Source organism: Stegodyphus dumicola, chromosome 12, assembly GCF_044657685.1.
Source record: "Stegodyphus dumicola isolate Sdum_Otavi_A_Nest chromosome 12, ASM4465768v1".
NCBI lineage: Eukaryota > Metazoa > Arthropoda > Arachnida > Araneae > Eresidae > Stegodyphus > Stegodyphus dumicola.
The window spans coordinates 4,500,538-4,522,156 of NC_140779.1; the positions used below are offsets into that span (position 1 = coordinate 4,500,538).

General features: G+C 31.5%; 1 protein-coding gene across 3 annotated transcripts in view; it reads left to right on the top strand.

Annotated features, from left to right (window-relative positions):
* Positions 1-21,619, top strand: part of LOC118196758 (influenza virus NS1A-binding protein homolog) — an 86,314-nt gene that overhangs the window by 34,862 nt on the left and 29,833 nt on the right. Inside the window, exons 1-3 of one of the 3 annotated variants that reach the window (XM_035368215.2) lie at positions 4,050-4,308; positions 16,772-16,964; positions 21,386-21,567. In XM_035368215.2, coding sequence (XP_035224106.1) covers positions 16,800-16,964; positions 21,386-21,567 — 347 coding nt within the window. In that variant the 5' untranslated portion in view covers positions 4,050-4,308; positions 16,772-16,799. Of the gene's footprint in view, positions 1-4,049; positions 4,309-14,445; positions 14,606-16,771; positions 16,965-21,385; positions 21,568-21,619 lie in introns of those variants that run through there. The other 2 variants (XM_035368214.2, XM_085827445.1) reach the window with 2 other exon arrangements.

Genomic DNA, 21,619 nt, shown 5'->3' on the forward strand with positions numbered 1-21,619 from the left:
TTTTCCCCAGGATGTTCTCGAATGTTCTTCTTATTAAGCTAGCATTTATTTTGCGAAAATTAGAGAGTAATTTTCAAGCCTTATTATAAACGGATTCTATTTGTAAGATTTTATGATGTAACGAGGTTAAAGTTTTATACTAAAAAATTAAATGGTAAGATTTTTTAGTTAATTAGGAATTCTTATTTGCGAGTGCAATTGTTATCAAAACCGAAATGCAAGTTTTAATTAATAAATCTGGAATTGAAACATTTCTGTTTGAGACTTGGCTTTTATATATGGATGCATTACTCGGGTATAACACTTTTCTCGATCATCAAAGATGAAATGCATGAATTTATCGAACGTTGTGTAAAAAGAGACGACTGCATGAAGTTTTCATGGATTTTTTTTATTGTTTATCAAGCAGTCTCTTTATAGGTGTTTTTAAATATGTACATTCTTTGCATAACTTTGTAGATATGCCATGTGCTAAAAGCAGGATTATGACATTTTCTGCGATAACATTATTAGCCCAAAGGACATTACCCCAAAAGGGCTATTAATTTCTCTTTGGCATTTTGCGTTGAAAAATTCAAATGTCCGCTTCACTTTTCATATTGTTGCCACCAAATATTATCGCCCTGTTTTATATTTAAAGAAATTAAATGATGAAGTATCTGCACAAAAGTATGTAAGTTTCTCCCATTGTGATAAAACGACGGGAAGTCCTAATTTAGAATTTGGAATTTGTTTTATTATCGATTTTATTTTTTGTAACACTAACGAAATTAACAAACTCAACGATTTTAAAGCAAGCAATGGCAACACTGTACGGGGGAAAAAAAAAAAAAATTCCAGCGCGCAAGATTGTATATCGGAAGTTCTAAAGATGTGGTCATTTTAAAATTATTTTGCGATATTGCTGTTGAACTGAATTTTATGGCTTCAGTGCGAAGAGCATGATATTTAATAAATAAAGGTAACATAAAGTACCTTAAAAAAACGCCCCTTTGAGCGTAATATAAAATCTGATAAGTCTTTTCTCGTACTTCGGGAAGCACATTTTCTTTTTCTTGACATTCTGATATCACCTGCATCTGGAAATATTCGAAGTAAAATGGTTCATTATATTTACTCTGTGACAAACCCTTTAATATTGGCAGCTGCAGTTATACTACGCGGAAGATGTTAGGAGAATTCAAACTGTATGAGTCATTATATTTTCAGCTTTTCTTGGAATACTCTTACAGACAAGATGTCTGCCTTGAGATCCATGCATACTGATTTTATTTATCGAGTGCTGTTTGATTTTTCTCTTTGCGGACGAACAGTTGCTACTGACTGAACCATGAAATAAATGTTTCTCTGAAATTTGTAGTATTCTAATCATAGAAAAACCATTCCTAAATCTAGGATCATTCAGCTGAGAAAAAATTATACGCAGATTTTTAATTAGGCATATAATACACAAAATTCTCTTTTCCTAGATGTGATTTTTTTCAAACATGTAAAAATTTCATAATAAATGTCAGTGAAATGAGAAAGAGCAGCTGATTTAGAATATTGTCAGCTGAGTTAAAAATAAATAAATAAATAAATAAATAACGCCTTAGACACCTGTTTCAAGATACAACTTTCTTTCTTTACGTGTTAAATAAAATTGAGTTAATGCATTGAAGCAGGAAAGTAAATTTAGAGCTAATTTTAGAAGACAGAATATAAAAAAATATAACAGTAATTATTAATTTATTTAGTTTTAAAGGAAAAAATTAACTTAACGTTCCATCAGAATGGACTCTTTAATAACAACATATTGACATTTTAACATGATACTTTTTAGGAGAGTGAATTGAAATGAAATATTATAAGTAATGAACTTAATAATAGACGCAAAGAAAAGCATTTGCGTATTTAAGGCGTTATTATTATTATTTTTAACTTAGTTAATGTGATTCTAAATCAGATTTTCTTTCTGATTTCACTAGCATTTATCAACAAAATTGAACAAAATTTCAGTGCGATTACACTCACATTTATGAAGACCGATTCACCAAAGGGCTGAGGTCACTCTAGCGGCCGGGCGGCAAAGTTGATGCACACTGTAGTTCAATCCGAGGTTCGAATCCCTCGAACGGGCTGGCTGCATGGGCGTTTTCATAGTTCTCCCCATGTGTAACGTGTATACGAGCCTGTTTTCCTTAGAAAGTCCTCCACGAAGTCATCCCTCCTCTTAGGCAGATAGCCCTAGTTTGCTTTGCCATACTTAAATAAACCAAACCAAAAACCCAATCACCAAAGGCTGAATTGCTACAGTTAGCTGAATATGGCAAAACACACAAGTACTAAGGAGAAGGATGCCTTCGTTGAGGACTTTCCAAGGGAAACTGGTTAATATTAACGTTAGGCATAATATAGAAAAACTATGAAAACATCTGTGCAGCCGACCTAATTGCCGGATTCGAACTTGGATTTAACTACCAGTATCCACCGGTCATATCATTTCAGCCACTGATATGGACACCGAATCACCAAAGACACAGAACAGTAATTTTTCATACCGAATTCCATCCTAGAGCTGATTTGTACCCTTGGTAAACAAACAAACCAATCATACAATAATCGTGAAACTAATGATGAAAATCAGTGTCCTTTCTATCTTATTCTTTTATTGAATAAGATAATAAGGTGTGTGATAACTGTTAGAATATCTAAATTATTCCATCTATAGCAACATTTTCATGTTCAATTTTCATCGTAAACCCTTTTGTATTTCACAATGCATAAATGCATCAAATCACAATGCATCGAAATCCCTAATTTTTTAAAGAAACAAAAATTTTCCCCTTGTTATATAAGTATCTGTCGGGGAAGGTGAGAGAAAGATGTTTTGCTCGCAATTAAATGACAATTGTGATGATGATTCTTTGCTTGATATCATTCACATAAAAATTGCAGTAACATATACATTATTGAGCAAAGTATGTAAATAATTGACATATTGTAATATATTTCTTTAAATAAAGGAAAAGAGAAAGAGGTCCTTACGATTTAATTGCTGTTGTTGCATTGTCTTACATGTAGTCGCATGAAAGCCGTTTTGATTCTTCGCGGGAATCCAGTTCCGCATATTTTCGAGCCGGGTATGGCAACAGGATTTTAATATACAAAGTGCCATGTAATAAAATGATCAAGTATTGTATGCATAAATCTAACTGCAACATATTAAACTTTGAATATATATATATATGTAATTTTTGAATATTTTCGGGGTATCCTTAATTTTACGTCGAAGATTCGCGAAGTTCTCTGAAAATAATCTCTCTCTATTTGGAAAACGCCGTTCTCTAATTCAAAAATTATATTGAAAATAATAAAATTGTTTGAGATAGAGGCTATTGTAGTGAAAAAGAGAGTATTTTAAATTTAAGTCCATTTTTTTTATAATTCAGTACATTTTCGTTTTGCTAAATTTTTCTCTTATTTTTTTATTTTTCTCAAATGATGGTGGACTTAACAAGCAACCTTAAATGTAGTATTTCATACAGATTATGAAATAGAATTAATAAAAGAAATAATTATATTTTTAATTTTCTCAGCCATAATAAATAATTTTTTACCCGCAGAAGCATTTGCACAATTTCTATATATATAATTCGATTGCAATGAGTATTGTATATATGAGACTTTAAAAATGAACTACCGTAATGAATTATCCTCAAACATGTAATTTTTCAAGAATATAGTAACCAGTAGTTGTAATTATAACATTTTTTATGTTCTGTGGAAACCTTTATAACTGAATCCGCCATACTTATTATTTAATAACATCAATTATTTTTATTTATTTATTTATTCTAGGACATTATAATATTTACTTGGTTTAACAGGAATGTGATTCATTAATTTTTAAAAAATTGGGATATTTATTATATTCCTAAGCTATTCACGAATTTGCCTGGAATGAATTGGCAAAACGCCAACTGCGAACTTAGGTATGCCATCTAGCGGACAGAATAGACGCGCAATATATGAAGTTCGAAAAATCGATAAATCAGTCGCCAAAGCCGGCGCCTGTCCTGTAACCGTTCTGAAGGGTGAGAGCATTTTTAACCGGATTATTAAAGTACGTTCGCTGATTTTTCTGATAAATTCAAATAAAAGCACCGGAAAACCGTCAATATTTTATACTTCTAACAACTAAATATTGTGCAAGGCGTACTTTAAAACGCTTTACAATTCATAATTACGTAATTTTGCTTCTTCATGGTAATATGGATGCTTGACCCAGGTTTATCAGCTGGCTTAGCTAGCTATTATTTTCATCAGGTAAGAAAATATTTCTTGTATCACTTGTTGCATTATTCGTAGTCTTAATTAAGCATTGTTTTTCTCCCTCTATGTTTACGTATATGATCACTTAATGTTCTACCGCTATATTTACATTTATTTTCTGTACTACAGGTGTTTAAAATTATCGCCTTCTGGAGGCAGTATGCCGTAAACATTTATGAAAAGTATTTTGTGTCAATGTACCTAAAAAAGAAAAAGAAACTGTTCATCTTGAAATTTTTATTCAAACATTTCATCTCATGGGTTAAATTTTTTAAATTTTCATTTTTGTACGAGATTGCGCGAAAATTGCTTTATAATGTATTTTTTCGTCTGCCATCTTGTTAAATCTGTGATGCTTAATTTTAATGAAGAATTATTTAATATGCTTTCATTTATATAGAACATAGACTCTGATACCAGTGATGCAAATAATTCAGAATTTTACACATCTTGCTTCCGTGATTACGTTTTTTTGTTTCCATCCTTGGTTGTACCTGATTAATATATAAAATTTTAAGAATACTAGTTTAATTTTATGCAGGATGAACTTGTAATATATATGCTTGAAATATGAAGCTTGATTATATTTTAATGCTATTGAAATAAAGAAAAATTTAATGTAAATATTTAATTGAAAATAATTTTTGTTGAAAGCATAATTTTACCTGAGCAGTGAGAGTAAATAGTTGACAAATGCAGGGTTGTATTAAGTGTAGATTATACCTTATATAATTCCTTAGTATAAGAGGTGAATGATTATTAATTAAAACAAAAGGTGGAAAGCAATAGTCCTTCAGCATAATGTAATATAGGTGATGATTATTGGTTTTTTAATAAAATTACTGAAATAATTAAGTTATAAATTTTGATACTAGTTTCAATTGTATAGTTATAAAATAAAGACATTATGATTTGACTGTTAACAATGTTTTCGAAGATTATGCAAAAAAATAGATTGAAAGTTGTCTAAATGTTAGGACTGACTATATTAATAGAAGTTTATAAATTGTGGAATAATAAGTTTTATAATAAGGCCATATTTGCAGTATCTTTAAGGATCATAACATACTCTACTTAACAGTAGCATATGAGTTATTTCTTTTGAGTGCAACTAAGAGTTAAAAGAATATAATACAATATGTAAATAATGAAGGGAATGCATTTTTAATTAATATGTATTCAAAAATAATTAGTGTGTAGTAGATTAATAAGATATACAGGTGATCCATAAAAATTTTTAAGTTTTAATGAAATTGAAAGTATATTGTGTATAGTAAATAATTTAATTATTAAATAATAAATATACAGTAATTAAAATAAGTATGTGTATATAATAATATAGTAAATTTTAAAAGTGTATATTGTGTGTGCTTTATGAAACTAAATATATATGCAATATGTTAGAAAAGTTCTAAAAAATTTTTCTGTTGAGAATATTAGTTATGCAATAATTTTTTAATAAAAAATAGTTATTTAGAGTGAAACCCTAATCTTTTTTTTAAATTAATAAATCACCATCACAAGAATTTGAGCATTTAAATCTCGTATATTCATATTATGAGCTATTTTTAATTCTAAAATTTAAATTTCTGTTCGGTGAAATTTAATATATTAGCTGAATGGTTTCTTAGATTTAAATACAGATTTTTCATTATTATTTTTACGTGTTTGATTATGTGGTGATATATCTATGTACATGCTATTTTCACTTAAAAAATTTTATTCAATCTAACTTCGTAAATTTTATAGTTAGTAGAAAAAATTTTACTTTGTACTTTTATAAACCACAAAATATATGAAATGAGAAAAATAGGTTTTCTTATTTGAAATAACTTCTTAAGAAAACTGCTGAAATAGAAGTAGAAATGTAGCATTTCATTGTTCTTAAAGGAGCCATTTTACAGTTAGGCCAATGCTAAATAAAATACTCTTAAATATAAATTGACATGTATGAGTTTAAGGTTAGCAAAAAATTAATTTAAATTCATTATTCTTAATTTAAATTACTCTTGTGATCTGGAGTTTATGAAAACAAACAATAAAGTAAATAATTATTTTGTAGAAATAAGTAGATGCAAAAGTTCTGAGATGGTTAATAATTCAAAGATTAATAATTATATTTAAATTTTGCCCACCAGCAACCGAGCGGTAAAGTCGAACACTGGTAGTTCGGTCCGAGGTTCGAATCCCGCGAATGGGCTGGCTGCATGGGCGTTTTTGTGGTTTTCCCCATGTGTAATGTGTATACGAGCCAGTTTCCCTTAGAAAGTCCTCCACGAAGGCATCCCTCCTCTTAGGCAGATAGCCCTCGAGGCTTTGCCATAATCACACACACACACACATATTTAAATTTTACACACTAAATTATCATAATCCATTGATCATTTGTCTATAGAATTCCAAATATACTTTATGGTAATGCTTCCTTAAGAAATAATTCATCATTTTAAAATTAAGTTAGCATCTGGTCATATAATGAACAGAGATGGCTGGGCATCCAGAATTGCAGTAGTCTGTTGTCTACATACATTTTTGAGCAAGGGTTCTCAACCAGTGGTATGCAAAGGAAACATATTTTTAACTATTAAATTAAAAAATCTCGGGAAGAAAAATAATTGATAGAAATTTCCTGTGATCGAACTCGAACTGAAGATTTCAAAAACAATACACTTGTTAACTTTTGCCTGAACCAAAAAATAACTTTAAAGGCATTTCAAATAAAGCTCTTAAAGTTTTATTGCCTTTTTGCACAACTTATTTGTGTGAATAAGGATTTTCTTCCATGTTATATTTAAACATTAAATACAGAACAAAATTAAAAGTGGATCCTAATTTACGATTAAAACTGAGTGAAATAAGACCAGACACAAAGAAATTTGTCTCTCAGGCCCAAATTTCATACTAAATTCTAGAATTAAAGTATTTTAACTTAAATTTTGATAATAAAAATGATAACCCATTAATCTAAAATATTTTTATGTATTCATATTTAATACAAATAGTTAGTAGGTTGTGCAAATGGCAAAATATATTTATTTTTAATATTTCTATTGAGAGCTTAAAATAATCATTATAAAATGTAGCATTGGTACTTAAAATTTTCAGTCTTTATTCAGATGGTATGCGTTAGTCGAAAGGTTGAGAACCTAGGTGAGGATGCAAATGTGGGATAACTTTATGTAATTCAGTCACAAGTTTTATAGTTTTATATTAAATTTCCAGTAGCTCAGCTTTCTTTCTTCTTTGGAGAAGGAAAAAAAAAAAATGCTTCACTAATTTATATTTTAGAAAAAAAAAAAAAAAAATCAAATGTTTCTGTAAACAGCAGAAGTTTTCCTAACATATAAAATATTTCAGTACTGTTCTGTTCTCAGGATTGGATTCAGAAATGTATGTATGCATAAATTTATATCTCCATGTATGCAATGTATTTATGTAAGCATGAATGCATATGCTTGTATACATATACATATATCTGCACATACATACACATATGCAATACATTTCTTAATCCGGTCCGATAATGGAGCAGTACCAATATTTCAAAGCATGTATATGCCATAACAGTTTTGCTACATGGTTATAAAGGAAATGGTTTATATTTTGCATCTTAAAATGATTTTAAAGATAAGTGTTCACTAAATTTTCATGTCTCAAAAATAGTTAGAATTTCGAAATTTAATTTTAAAAGCAATTTTTGTTGAATACTTGGCTAATTAAAATAAAGGAATATGTTGTATTGGAAATTAACATATTTTGTTAACTAATTAAACAGAAGAATTTGTTATACAGATGTTGTGGTTTGAACTTGCACAAAAATTTTAAATAATGGTTAATGTTATTTCATTTGTTTTTGGAATAGCAACAAAAATATTATTCAATTTTGTTGTTCTAAAAATTGTTTGTTTGCTAAGAGTTTTAATAAAGATTAATTTTGAATTAAAAATGTGGATTAAAGATATTTAAAGAAACAGAGTTCTAATTATATAAAGATTAATTTGGAGGAATATATTATTCGTCAGTGTGGAGTTAAGATAAAATAGGTCTCTGCAGTATTTTTTGTTTTTTTAATTTATTTAAGCGCGGAATTGCAAATCCACGATTTGGTGGTTGAACTATTTGTAAACAAAATGTGATGAAACTGTTCCTGGGGAAATACCTGTCAAGGGTTACTGTAGACTAGGGGAGTAGAGGGGATGAAAGGACTCGAAAGTGGGGCATGACTTGTGTTATGTGAAGAGCGAAAATAGCGCGATTGTACGCTGTAAATATGAAGTTCATATGTGAATTTTCAATTATGCAAGCAGGTATATTGTATTGATTTAATGTGTCCATTCTTAACAACCCCCTTAAATTTCTCTTTACGCCGAGAAGCGGGGCGGCTGTAACAGTTATCCTTGTCTAGACGTCTGAGGGCATTTCCTTACGAGGTCACTGAACCTCCTATCGCATTAGACTGGCTCGTTAATTGATGATATGGGACCCGTTTAATGGTATACTTCTAGAGTTTGTAGTATTCCGTAGAAGTCTTTTTTGAAAATTTTTGTTTCGGAAGATTTTCTCTGTGGATTTCATGCCCCCTGTTCCAACCGAGATATTTTTAGTCGCACATATTTTTGTGATTTTTTATATTTAGAATTTGATATTCATTTCTGCGACGAAATTAACCTTTTTGATGCCAGATGTGGAAGCAATTTCGATTTTCGCGATCAAATACTTCCGGCTCTCGCCGTAGAAGGTCTTCGAATCTTGGAACTCTTTTTTTTTGTTTTTTTTTTTTTGTTTGTTTTCGTTTTGCGATTTTGCGTTGGTTCACTATATAGATGTGTCCGTTTCACTTTTCAAACTGTTGCCACCAAATGTTAGAGTCTTACATTATATTTGAAGAAATTAAATTATGAAAAATCTGCATAAATGTATATTTCTCGCATTGTGATTATGTGGAAGCCCAAATTTGGAATTTGTTTCATTATCGATTTCATATTTTGTAAAACTTTAAAAAATTTCGGATTTACAAACTTAAGGATTTCAAAGCGAGCAGTGGCAATATTGTACAGAAAAAACATTTTTATCTCCAAGGCGAGATTCTCTGTATCGGAAATTCTAAAGATATACTCAATTTAAAACTATTTTGCGATATTGCAGTTGAAAAGAACTTTATGGTCTAAGTGCGTAGAACGTGATATTTAATAGATAAAGATAACAGATAAAATGTTGAAAAAAACGCTCCTTTGGACGTAATTTAAAATCTGAAACCTTTCAATTTTTTTTTTAAATTTAATTTTATTCCTTTTTTCAAAAAAAAATGCTTATCTGAAATTACATAAGTTTAGTTACTAATGTTTTATAAATAAACGGTTGAAAATTGTAAAATAACGGTATTTTGGCAACTTTCCAAATTTTCAAGTCGTCGAACTGATTCGATTCAAGCTTTGAAAATACGATATGATAAACGATGAAAAAATAATAAGCGAAAGGTACATATTTTGGCTGTCAACTTTGAATGAGAGGTTGACGAAAAGTAATAAAAATTTAATCTTTGAAAAATTAGGCCAGATTACTAGAAATTGCATCTTATTGTGAAAGCTGATATTTTAACGCGATACTTTACTGGATAAGAAATGTCTGACTATATATAATACATATAGCATAGATAAGATACAGTTAAAAAAAATCAAAGCAGTAATCTGTTTCATAGAATTATTATTAGCGAATTGCAGCTTGAAAGTTTCAGAAATGCAAACCCAGAAGCAGTCAGCATTGGGGCTCAGTTCATTCCACTGGTTTTCAAATCGCCAGCGAACTGGTTATCAGGCATGGGAATTTTCGTGATTTTCCGCATGTGTAACGTGAGCACAAGTGAGAGTTTCCTTTGGGAAGGCATCTTTTTTTGTTTTTATACCGTCATCAGACTTTCGGAGCTCTTTCGTAATCAAGTAAACTGAATCAAACCAAATCAGGTATTCCTAATGCTCTTACCATAATCAATTTAAAGTTTAAGTAAGTGCAGATTGCAATATCTTTATTTAAAAACTGAGGAAGCGTTTTTGATAAAACGTTGGAAGTGTTTCGAAATAAAGCAGTACAAGAAAGATGCAGACGGTATCATTGTTCATTAGAAGCACATAATTTTTTGTATTAACTGCTAATTCTGTGTAAATAGGTATTCTATGTAAATCACAAAAATTATATTTGGTGATGCAGCCCTATTTTAGAGATTTTAGGAAATTTTAAAATTCTTCCGAATTTCGGTATTAAAGTTCGCCATAGACGATTAAAAAGTTCATATTTAATAATTTTTGTGGATTATGTATACAATATTAGCAACCTAATTTTTATTATGAGGTGAGAATTTGTAGGATTTTCCTAACTGGTCATATTTTTCTTCCTACTTGATATTTTTTTAATGTGCACACACGCGCATATTAGAAAAATTCATACTTATTAATTTTGTCATATTTAACTTTTATGTCATCTAATAATTTTATATAGAAATTAAATATAGGTAATTTTTGTATTGATGCCTAACCTAAACCGAATTACAGCAAAACATATTTAAAACATTAGATCTTCCCGATAGTCGCTGACAGGGATGTGAAAAATCTAGGCAACACTCAGTCTGGCAGAAGTTCGAACTCGCAAGGACGTTGTCTGCGCACTGTACAGGGAGTTTCTCGGATTTTCCTTGGCAGAGTCATCTACGCAGGCATATCTAGCTCGTTTGCCAGAAATAAAAAATCTTCGCCTTTTGGCGAAGGAAAAAAAGTTATTCTGCGAAATTGGTTCTTTTCTCATTTGGAAGTTTTTTAAACCCGTGAACTGCGGTTTACCGATTGCTCATGAAGTGTCGTACATTATGATATGTGCAATAGAATATATAATTTTCATATGCAGTATCGTGTAATTTGAAAAGTTGATGATTCTTTAAAATTTCAGAATGCTGCAACGAACGTAACATTATAGTATTTCACTTGAATGCCATTTAAAAATTACTTGTTAGAAGCACTTTGGATGCCTTATTTTCTGTTGTGTTTCGCATACTTAGAGTGCCCCTATGCCGCACGGATACTATGTACTTTTACAAACATCCATGTCTTCTCCCGGATTCGAACCTGGGTCTTTAGGCACCGCAGTAGGCTCCTCTAACTACTATACCGTCGGGAGACCCATTTTCTGTAATCGTTCTTTATTTCCTTTTAAAAAACAAAGGCTGTTTTTACGTGTATTGATAGACTATTCCCGAAGGAATTTTTCATCCGAAATTGAATGACATCTACAGCATTCAACAGAAAACGCAATGCAGAAACCATGAATCTTTGGAACTAAAAGGCTTCCCTAGTGGCCGAACAATTAAAGACAATGAATACTGGTTTTTAGTCCCAGATTCAAATCGAGAAAACGCGCTGTCTACATATTTGGTTTTTCTCAAGTGTTACATGAATACAAGCCAGTTCCCCGTAGAAAGACCTCCATGAAAGCATCCCTCCCCTCAGACAGATAGCCGTCGCGTGTTCACCGTATTGAGAATAACCAAACCAAATCTGGAACAAAAGTATTCGGAAAGCTCGCTAAACTTTGCGATTTAGTCTCGAGAAACGTTGACTGCCGGCTACAGAATGTCCACATTGAATCTTCCAAATTTTTGAACCGTGTTAAAATTCTGTTGATGAGAAGGAAAATAAGCATTGCATTTCTTCTTTCTTTAAAAGCAATATTTAGTCGAACTGTCTTATTTGTGAAGTATACATTAAAGGGTATGTAGGTCTCAGATGATGTGCCGTGTGTCAGGTCCTTTCTACTGATTATTTCAGTTTCGGGAATTCTGCCTTTCGAGAAAATTTGAAACTTCCCCCAATATATCAGAAGTAATGCCGTATGCAGCTTGAATTTTTAATTTAACGCAGGTATGGATGCTGTCCCCATTATAACCCGGTTAATCGAGAGTCTACTGGGATTGCGAACATTAATCTACTGTAGTACACTGGGAATTTTTCATTAATTTTCGTGCACAAACATTTGTCAGTCCAAAGGGGCAATTTGCCGTGAAGGACTATTAATTTCGTTTTGGCATTTTGCATTGAAAACTATAAACGGCGAATCACTTTTCAAATTGTTGACCACGAAATATTATCGTCCTTTATTATATTTAAAGAAATTAAATAATGAAGAATCAGCATGAATGTATGTATGTTTTTCGCATTGTGGTAAAACAACGATACCTAGAGCCACCAAAATTTGAATAACGTAATCTTCTATAGAATATGGGCATGTAGAAACCCTAATTTGAATTTGAAATTAGTTTTATTATCGATTTCATATTTTGTAACACTTCAACGAATTTTTGATTAACAAACTCAACGATTTTAAAGCGAGCAATGGCGACACTGTACGAAATTTTTTTTTTAAATTTCCAGCGCGCGAGACTGTATCGGAAATTCTAAAGATATGCTCATTTTAAAATTATTTTGCGATATTGCGAATTTTATGGTTTAATTGCGAAGAACATGTTATTTAATAAAAAAAGGTTACACACAAAATGTTATAAAAACGCCCCTTTGGACGTAATTTAAACTTTTTGTTTTTATTTCTACTTTGTTTTTTAAAATTTATATACATAGAGTGCTTGATACGATTTTTTATGTAATGAATCATTTTTAGAGAAGATAACTGCATTAAAATCTGCGCTTTTTTTTCAGTGATTCATTATGGTTTCATGAAAAATGTTAGATATTCCCTATTTTATGCGAATGTAATTTATTTTCTATCTTCATAATCAACTTAAAATGCATTGCTTCATTTACCATCGTGTAATTATTATTTACGTGTTCCTCCTAAGACACTACATGGAAGCGAGAGATCACTATATAAGGGAAACTGGAAAAAACCACGAAAACGCCCATGCAATCAGCGCGTTCGCGGGGTTCGAACCTCGGACCGAAACAGTTTTCCTGATAAGGGAAAAATCGCATTCCTTTGAATCCCGTAATAAAAATCTCAACTCTTCAAAATCAGTTACTGATTGTGGTTTATTTGATACCATAAATCTTTGACAAAATTCATTTCATTCAAAACACTGAATTTAAGTTGCAGTTTTGAGAGTTCCTTTCCATTCTTTTTGTCTTCAGGCCAATAATTTTCTACGTATCACTTTTAACTTAATCCAATTGTTGATACATCCAGAAACTGTAGTTCATCCGTACAGTTTTGGGCAAAGCAAACGATTCTTCTACCGTAGTGTTTGAAGCATTTATGTAATTTAAATAATGAGTAATGGAACTGTTAAATTGATGCTCACTTTTAAGTTTGGTTTGTTTGGCTATGGCAAAGCACGGAAGGAGTATGTGCCTTCGGGAGGTATTGCCTTTGTTGCACCCCCCCTTTTTTTTTTTGGAAGAAAAATGTGTTGATATTTTTTCAGTATTGATCTTTTTATATCGGAGTAATATCTTTAATCAAGCAGTCATTGAAATCAAAATATTTGTTTATAAAAACAGGAAACTTAATAGTTTTTGTATCTTTTTCTTCGGGGACGGGGAATTCCTAAAGTGAAGAAAATTATCCGACTTCTTTAGATCGAGATTCGAATGTTTTTACCTTTGTGTGCGCCGATCAAAATTAAAATGGATCTAAGATTGATAACTGATATGCTATTTGAAATTACTAATATTGATCAATTAAGGTATTTTCAGAGGTGAAGGTATTTTTGTGCTCTCTGCAGAGTTGCCTACTTGGGCCCTTTAATATAGTATTAATAGGAAACATAACTTATTTTATTTAAAATTACAGATAAGGAAGTCAAGGAGCGTTGCATTAAATATTAATCAATATGACGATGTTTAGAACATATTTTGATTTGTATTATATTTGGTGACACATTAGGCGTCAGGCGCATAGGCTGTCTCTTAACCCGGCATATACCTTGATGCCTTTTAGCATATGTGTCGAAATGCAAGGCAAAGTTTGTCGTTTGCTTTTAATCTAGAAAAGGAATCTTAAATGTTGGCTGCTTTGGCGAGTTTCATCCGCTCGAATATTTTTTCTCCTTGGCACATGTCTCCGCGCGTTCGGTAACACGTGTAAGTGGGACAAGTTGCCAGAATAGGGTATTTAATCCTATTTCTTTGCCGGCTTGTAATTAAGTTCACGGATCGACGTCTAACGTTCAGCTGTAGTAGTCCTAACGGATATGTGCCATTTACAAATCTTATAGTTGTGCTGAAATAAACATCAAAGTGTATTTTCTTCACGTAATCTGGTGGCTATTTCGATCCATTATGCCGTCTTCTAATAGGTAATATCGGATATTTTTATATATTCGTTTTACTCCTCTCTCTCTTTTCTTCTTCCCCTCCCTCCCCTTTTTAAAGAGTTCTGAGAATCCAATAATCATATTTTTATCTGAACTACCAAAATATTCCTAGTCTTGGAGTAGTGTGTTCTACCATACTCAGTATATAAATTTGTAATAGAATTATAAACTGTTAATGTTTGTTATTGTTATACATAACTGTAAAGTTTGCAGAAAATTTTAAAATTAAAGGAACTTTTTGTGCTCTCTGCTGAATAACAAATATTACTTTAAGAAAGAAGTTTTTAATTAAACTTTTATTTAATTATTTTAGAATCTTCTTAATATTTTTCTCCTCCCAGTTCCTTAGGAAATTCATTAAACTGGTTCAGCTGCATATTAAGATGAGATTTTCTTTTAAAAAGAATACATTCTTCCCCCCTCCCCCTCTGCTTTCCATGTCTCACATTTTTAATGCACATATGTGTTATTTTAAGTTGCATCAGACTACATCTCATAAACTTTCTTTTGAATACAGGTATAGGATTTAGTAATTCTGTTTTGATGAATATGAATAAATTGAGATCTCAAAAATATATATTATCAAAATTCATACATTTACAGTAACTATAGTAAAATGGAGTTAAAAAATTTCATCTTGTGACAAATTAATCTGTATATTATTGCTATGTATTTTATATTATATTTGAAATAATAAGTACAATATATTTTAAAATTTTATATTATTTATATAAATGAAACATATCACAAATTCTTTGCAATGATTATAAATGACTGTGCCTTCATAATAGGGTAAAAAAATTCATTAAATTAGACTACATAATTATTAAAAGTCATACCTTAATTATGAAGGTTTGTGAGGAGGAAATGGAATTAATTGTAAACAATTTGTTGCTTATATTCTAGAACAGAAAAGCTTCAGATTCTGAATTTCTAAGATGGTGCAATATGTTTAACAGTGGCTTTGAGAAGTTTTATTTTGTTTTCTCAACATCCATCCTATCCTGTCCATCCTCTTGAAAGAGAATGAATTGTATTAGGCATTAATTAATAAAGACTTAAACTGAGAAATATTAGCAATTGAATTTATTGATCTTGTGCATTTTTATTATAAATATCATGGGGTGTGCATCAGTCTTGTAACATTGAAATACTATTTTGAGTGTAGAAACTATCAGTTAGGATGAAATTTGTGTATTTAGTTTAAGGTTTATTAGTAACATTAGTAACTTTTATTACTCATCAGTAACTAGATTAAAATTTACCTGTCAAAATGTGTTAAATTATGCATCATTACATTGGAAGATTATGTTCCACCATCCAGTTGAAAGTTTTATGTTCCAGGAGAGCAGATAAGTGCAATCTTCCAGGTGACATATCAAGTCTTTTTCAGCGAGTTCATGAAAAACCTATTTATCAACCTTTTCGACTTTTTGAAATTCGAGTAGGTGATGGAAAAACTGTCGAATGCCGTATGCTGAGTTTCTGAATTGTATCCCTTATAGTTTAGTGAAACTCTACTTACATTTGTAGTTAGTTATTATCTTTGGCTGCTGGTCTATGCTACTTATTGTTAAAGATCATATCAGCAGACTAAAGTTGTCTAACCAATATTGTAGTGTTTGTTCATTCATGTGATCTTCAAATGTTCTATTGATGCTTTCTGTTGCTTCCATTTCAATTTGGCAAAGTATCCATTTCTTCCTGATTAGTTGATCTGATCATATATGAGTAAAGGTTACTTCCCTGTTATGGGCACCAGATTGATCTCGCTAACAGAAAAGTACCCAATAAAGAACTTAGAAAATTTTATAAGGACATACACTTTAAATTTCTTCTTTCAGTATACTAATACTAGTTAGCAGTGTTTCATGATATAAAAATCATTTTATCCTCACATGCAATATTTCATGTGAAATGACCTGTTATGTTTAACGAATATGTTGTCTTTTTTCTGAAAACTCAAACTTTGTTTAAAGAAGTATTATTACAAAAGTTAGCAAAAATTAATAGATTTCATAGATTAATCTCTTTTACTTTGATTAAAAGTTGTAATGAAACACAAAAATTGAAGCATAATGTGTGTTCTACTACTTATAATATGTATTACACCATTCACAGTCTGATTTTCCAACTTTAATGTTGCAGGCATAGTTCTCCTGTAAACGGTTTTGTGATGAATAGAACACCTTCAGTTGAAGCAATGGCAGTAAAAGAAAAGCAAAAGGATGTGCCACAGTCAAATATCTTTATCTTTGATGATACTGCTTATCGGGAAACAATATTTGACAACTTGAATAAGCTTCGCAAGAACAAACAATTTTGTGATGTTACTTTGCAGGTGAGATTTTTGTTTTTTTTTAGAAATTTTACATGAAATTTGTTGGATCATATGATAAAAGAACTCTTATGAAACATGTTATAGTGGTACTATTCAGTTTCGAGGGCCGTAAAAAATCACCAAACTATTGTTAATGCCAATGCTGCCAAAAATAATTGCGACAACCCTAATAATTGCGTCAAGAAAGGAAGTATAATAGTAAATAACTATTTAAGATTGATGTTTTAATTTAGATGAAAGGTTAATTTCATATAATACTTTTTTATTATTATAATTTATATGAAAAAGGCTAAACAGGACTGAATGAAAACATAAGTCAATAACTATTTCAAATCATTATTATAATTTATAAAAAAATTGCTAAACATAACTGAATGGATGCCTGCATCGCTATTTCGCTACTGACTTATCGCTAAAGCATAATTTCATCTCATTTTTTGTTCAAACGTAATTTTCTATAATGAATGATGCCTTTTCTTTGAAAATATTCTCGGTAAAGTGCAGAATCGCTCACTTACTTGTTTGCCGCTTTTTACAAGGGTAAAAAGCAATTGGATTTTTGTCAATTTTCTTTTACTTTTTAAGTGAACATAGGTCGATGTGTACATAGATAAAGTCAAGGGTGTGCGCAGTGCCATTTTTGTGCAATTCTGGGAATTTTTTTTAAAGTGAAAATAGGTCGATGTGCACATGGATACCGAGTATGTGCAATTCTAAAAAACGCGTCAAGCAGTGGGCGATTCTGCACTTTACCCAAAATTCTATTGTCGACTTTTCGTCATGGCAATTCCCATATTGTTAAATCCATAGGATATCAAAAAAGGATTTAAAATCAAAAAATGATTTAAAAATTAAACTAGTATTTCAATGGCGTCTTAAGAAATACAGAACTATATAAACTTACGCAATCTGTAGTTTAATATATGCAATACTTTATTAAATTATTGTTTTAAGTATATTTCGTATACTATATACCAGTTCTGTTTAAGATTGTAATCTTTGCATCCTGCTTGAATATTGGAATAGTCAGTCCAAAACACTTAATTTGGGTACACTAAATGAATATATTTTCAAAGATAAATGATTAGTGTTTTTTCTGTTATGTACCTGTGAAAGAAACATATGCCAAAAACAAACAACTGTACTAGAAATATGTTGATTAGTAGACCCAACAACTGTAACTAGGAATAAATATGTTGTATCTGTAAACTATTCTTATAACTGGAAATTGTTTACAATTACAAAAACGGGTGTTTGGCTTTTACAGCCAAAAAAACATGGCAGGTGAATAATGGAAAAGTACCCGTTTTTCAAAAGCTTTAAGTTATTTAGTTACAAGATAACTTGATATGTCTGATTCTACAGGAAAATGTAAAAATGGCTTTCAAACCTTTTTTCTGCTTCTGAGATGTATGCCATTAGTCTGTGTTGAATGCTCTGAACTGACTTTTATGTGTGCAGAAGAAACTTCGCTAAAGATTCGTTCAGGCATTGTGAAAGTCGGTAAAATATGCAATATATTGAGATTAAAATTTATATATTACATATTAAAGGAAGCAGCATATTTGTGACTGAAAAATAATAATTTTAGAATCTAGTCATCATAAATTAGTAAAATTCAAAACCACATTTAACTGACAGTTAAATTAAAAATTGCTTAAAAGTTATTCTGCTGAACTTCAGTAGTGTTAAAATTGTAATTTAAAATAAATAAAAAATAAATAAAAATACCATACAAAATGAAAAATGTAAAGATTTGCCTTTATTTCAACAGCATGTGCTGTTTCTTATTTTATTGATGCTTCTTCTCTAAATTTTGAAGCAGCATATATAATTTAAAATACTTGTCTTTGTCTTAATGAGTACAAAGCCTTTTTGTGTGTGTGTGTGGGGAGGGGGGTAATTGATAATTTTATTCCTTTAAATTTCCTCCAAACTAATAATTGATAGTTTATATTTGTAACATGTTAAACACCACACCGATCCTGATGGACTTGTGCTTTGACTTTCTGTTTACGCCTTGCCAGCCTCAGACTTTTCTTTCATGTTATTCCAGTGCACATGCAGGTCCTTGCATACAAGTGACACTAAGCATTTAATTTAGGTGACATCAGTTTTAAAGAATATAATACTTAAAAACATTAATTTAATTTAGTAAAACAAGGTAAACAAAGGTGGAGATTGTTTGTGCATTGAATTACAAGAGGTTGTAACTCTTAGTGTTAAATTTTTTGCCATCTCTGAACCTAGCATTTGTGAATTTATATTATTACATTTGGTGAATAACTTTATGTGGATTGCCTTTCTTTTTTTCATCAACAGACTTTTCCCTTGCATAATAATCTGTAACCATTTTTGGCTTAGTTACAGTTTTTGGTCTTTGCAAGTGCAAAGTGTAGGGCCTTTGTGGAATGGAATGTATTTTGCACAAATTCTTAGCAATATTCGTTGGCATCATGTTTACTTCGTCAGAAGGGATCATTGATTCATCAATATAAATCAATTTCATTGGATGATAATGTTTTTTAAAATTCTCATTTAACTTATAGATAATTGGCTGGATTTTCCACCACTGGAGACATCCGCTGTTTCATTATTTGTAAAATGTAGCATTCAAGAGGCTCTCGAATCGTTTCCTGCTGATTACTTTGTGTAGGAATGGATGATAACATATGTGTCAGATCCCTGGACTGGTATAAATTTATGCATGGATATTTGACCACGCAAATAAGCACTTTATTCCATCTTTATTTGTAAAGACACACCATCTATATGCATCGAAGTACTTGTTGATTGCTTTTGCATTGTGCACATTAAAGTTTTGTTTGCACTGTGTACATTATGTACATTCACCTATCTTCTGAAGCATTTCTTCCATAACAGTATCGCATAGAAGTCTTCCACGTCAAGACAATTTTGCAGTTCGATGTTATTTATATCGACACCACGTAAGCTCACAAAGGCTGTAACGTTAGGTCTCTTAGATCGAACCATTTTCGATTACCTGTTGTATTATTTATTATTGTTACTTTTTTTTTCTGACACCAGTTGTTACGTTATTTTCTTCTTTCACATTTGTACGGGTTTCGTGTGGATTTGGAGTTGATACAAATCCACTGAAGTACACTTTACTTGGCCACTATTAATCAGGACTGCTCCGAAGTCACTTTTTACACTTGTTGGAGATCTACTATAAACATGCTGGAACAATCAGCGACACAGCCGTCAGGCTATCACTGTGAAGACAGCTTCACCACAAAGCACCAGAGTAAAGCTCCTGACCCTGCTCGATCGTTCACGAAACCCACGTACTCTTGAGACTCTCCATGCTACAACTCACGATTCATTCGACGACACACAGAGCACAGCTCCCGACTCTTTGGTTCAGTCATTCCCTGAGCTCGACACACTCTCTCGACGATGCACAAACCACGGTACACTAAGAGGCTCCTTCGGTGCACTCGACAACCCACTCAGCACTCGCTGCCCGGCTGTCAACTCGATCGACTACACAAAGACTGACTAACTATCTCACACTTTCTGAATGCAGACCAGCAGGGTTTATATAGCTTTTGGGTTGTGTTCGAGAATATTCTGGGCTAAACCGGTAAGAATTTGTTCCAGAAGGTTTTCCATTCCTCCATGGCATATTGCCAATTTTGTCGCCAAATGGGCAATTTCTCGCCAAATGGGGCAACTCTGCCTTCCCTTGCCATTTTATGGCAACCATAAAACAGCTTTGCTGGGAAGTCATCTTACCGCGCCTGTACATTTCATAACATTATCCATATGCTCATTCTCTAATGAATTAACATCTTTGGATGCATGCAGTATTTAGCCATGATGATGTCTAGGCAGCAAAATTTGTTCGCATGTTGTATCACTTGCCCACTCATTCATTTTCAGGCTCCCAGCCCCCACCAAAAGGAATTTCCGGTCAACAAAGCACTTCATGAAAATCTTAACTGTACGAAACTAGACTAGACTTGTGTGTAACTGAAGATTCATTATGCGTTCAGGTGTCGTTAGGCTTCATATTTTGTTTTCCTATCTTCTATCAGGGAGAGGGAACTATGAGTGAACTTAGGATACAAATCCAAAACGGTATTTATCATGACTAGGGAAAAGTAAAGCCTTCAAGTGCAGCTCATCTGCAAGTGGAGAGGAAGCAGTATGCAGTCCGAAGTGGCCCGTTTCATGGTTGACTGTGATGAAAACAGCCTGGATGTTTAACATATTAATAAAATGATTGGACTGATATAAAATAAACCAAGAATAAACTGTTTTAATTTTTAATTGTGGTTTTTTTGGGGGGGGGCTATAAGCTCAAAATATGCTTTCATCATGAGTGCTTTGAAAAAATGAAGCTTGTATTCAATTTATCTTTCTTTGGTAATTGTTAATTTTTTTTATATGCTTAGGTTGGAGCATCTCAAGATGTGAGAGAAGTATATGCACACAGAGCTGTTTTAGCTTGTGCCAGTCCTTATTTGTTTGACTTATTTACTGCTGAAACAAAAGGCAGTAGGAACCAATATAAACTGAATGGCTCTTTTGATTTTGAGGCATTTGAATGCCTGGTGGATTATGCATATATAGGCAGGTAATTATAACCCCTCATGAGTAATTTTTAGGATTCTCATTTTTACGATTTT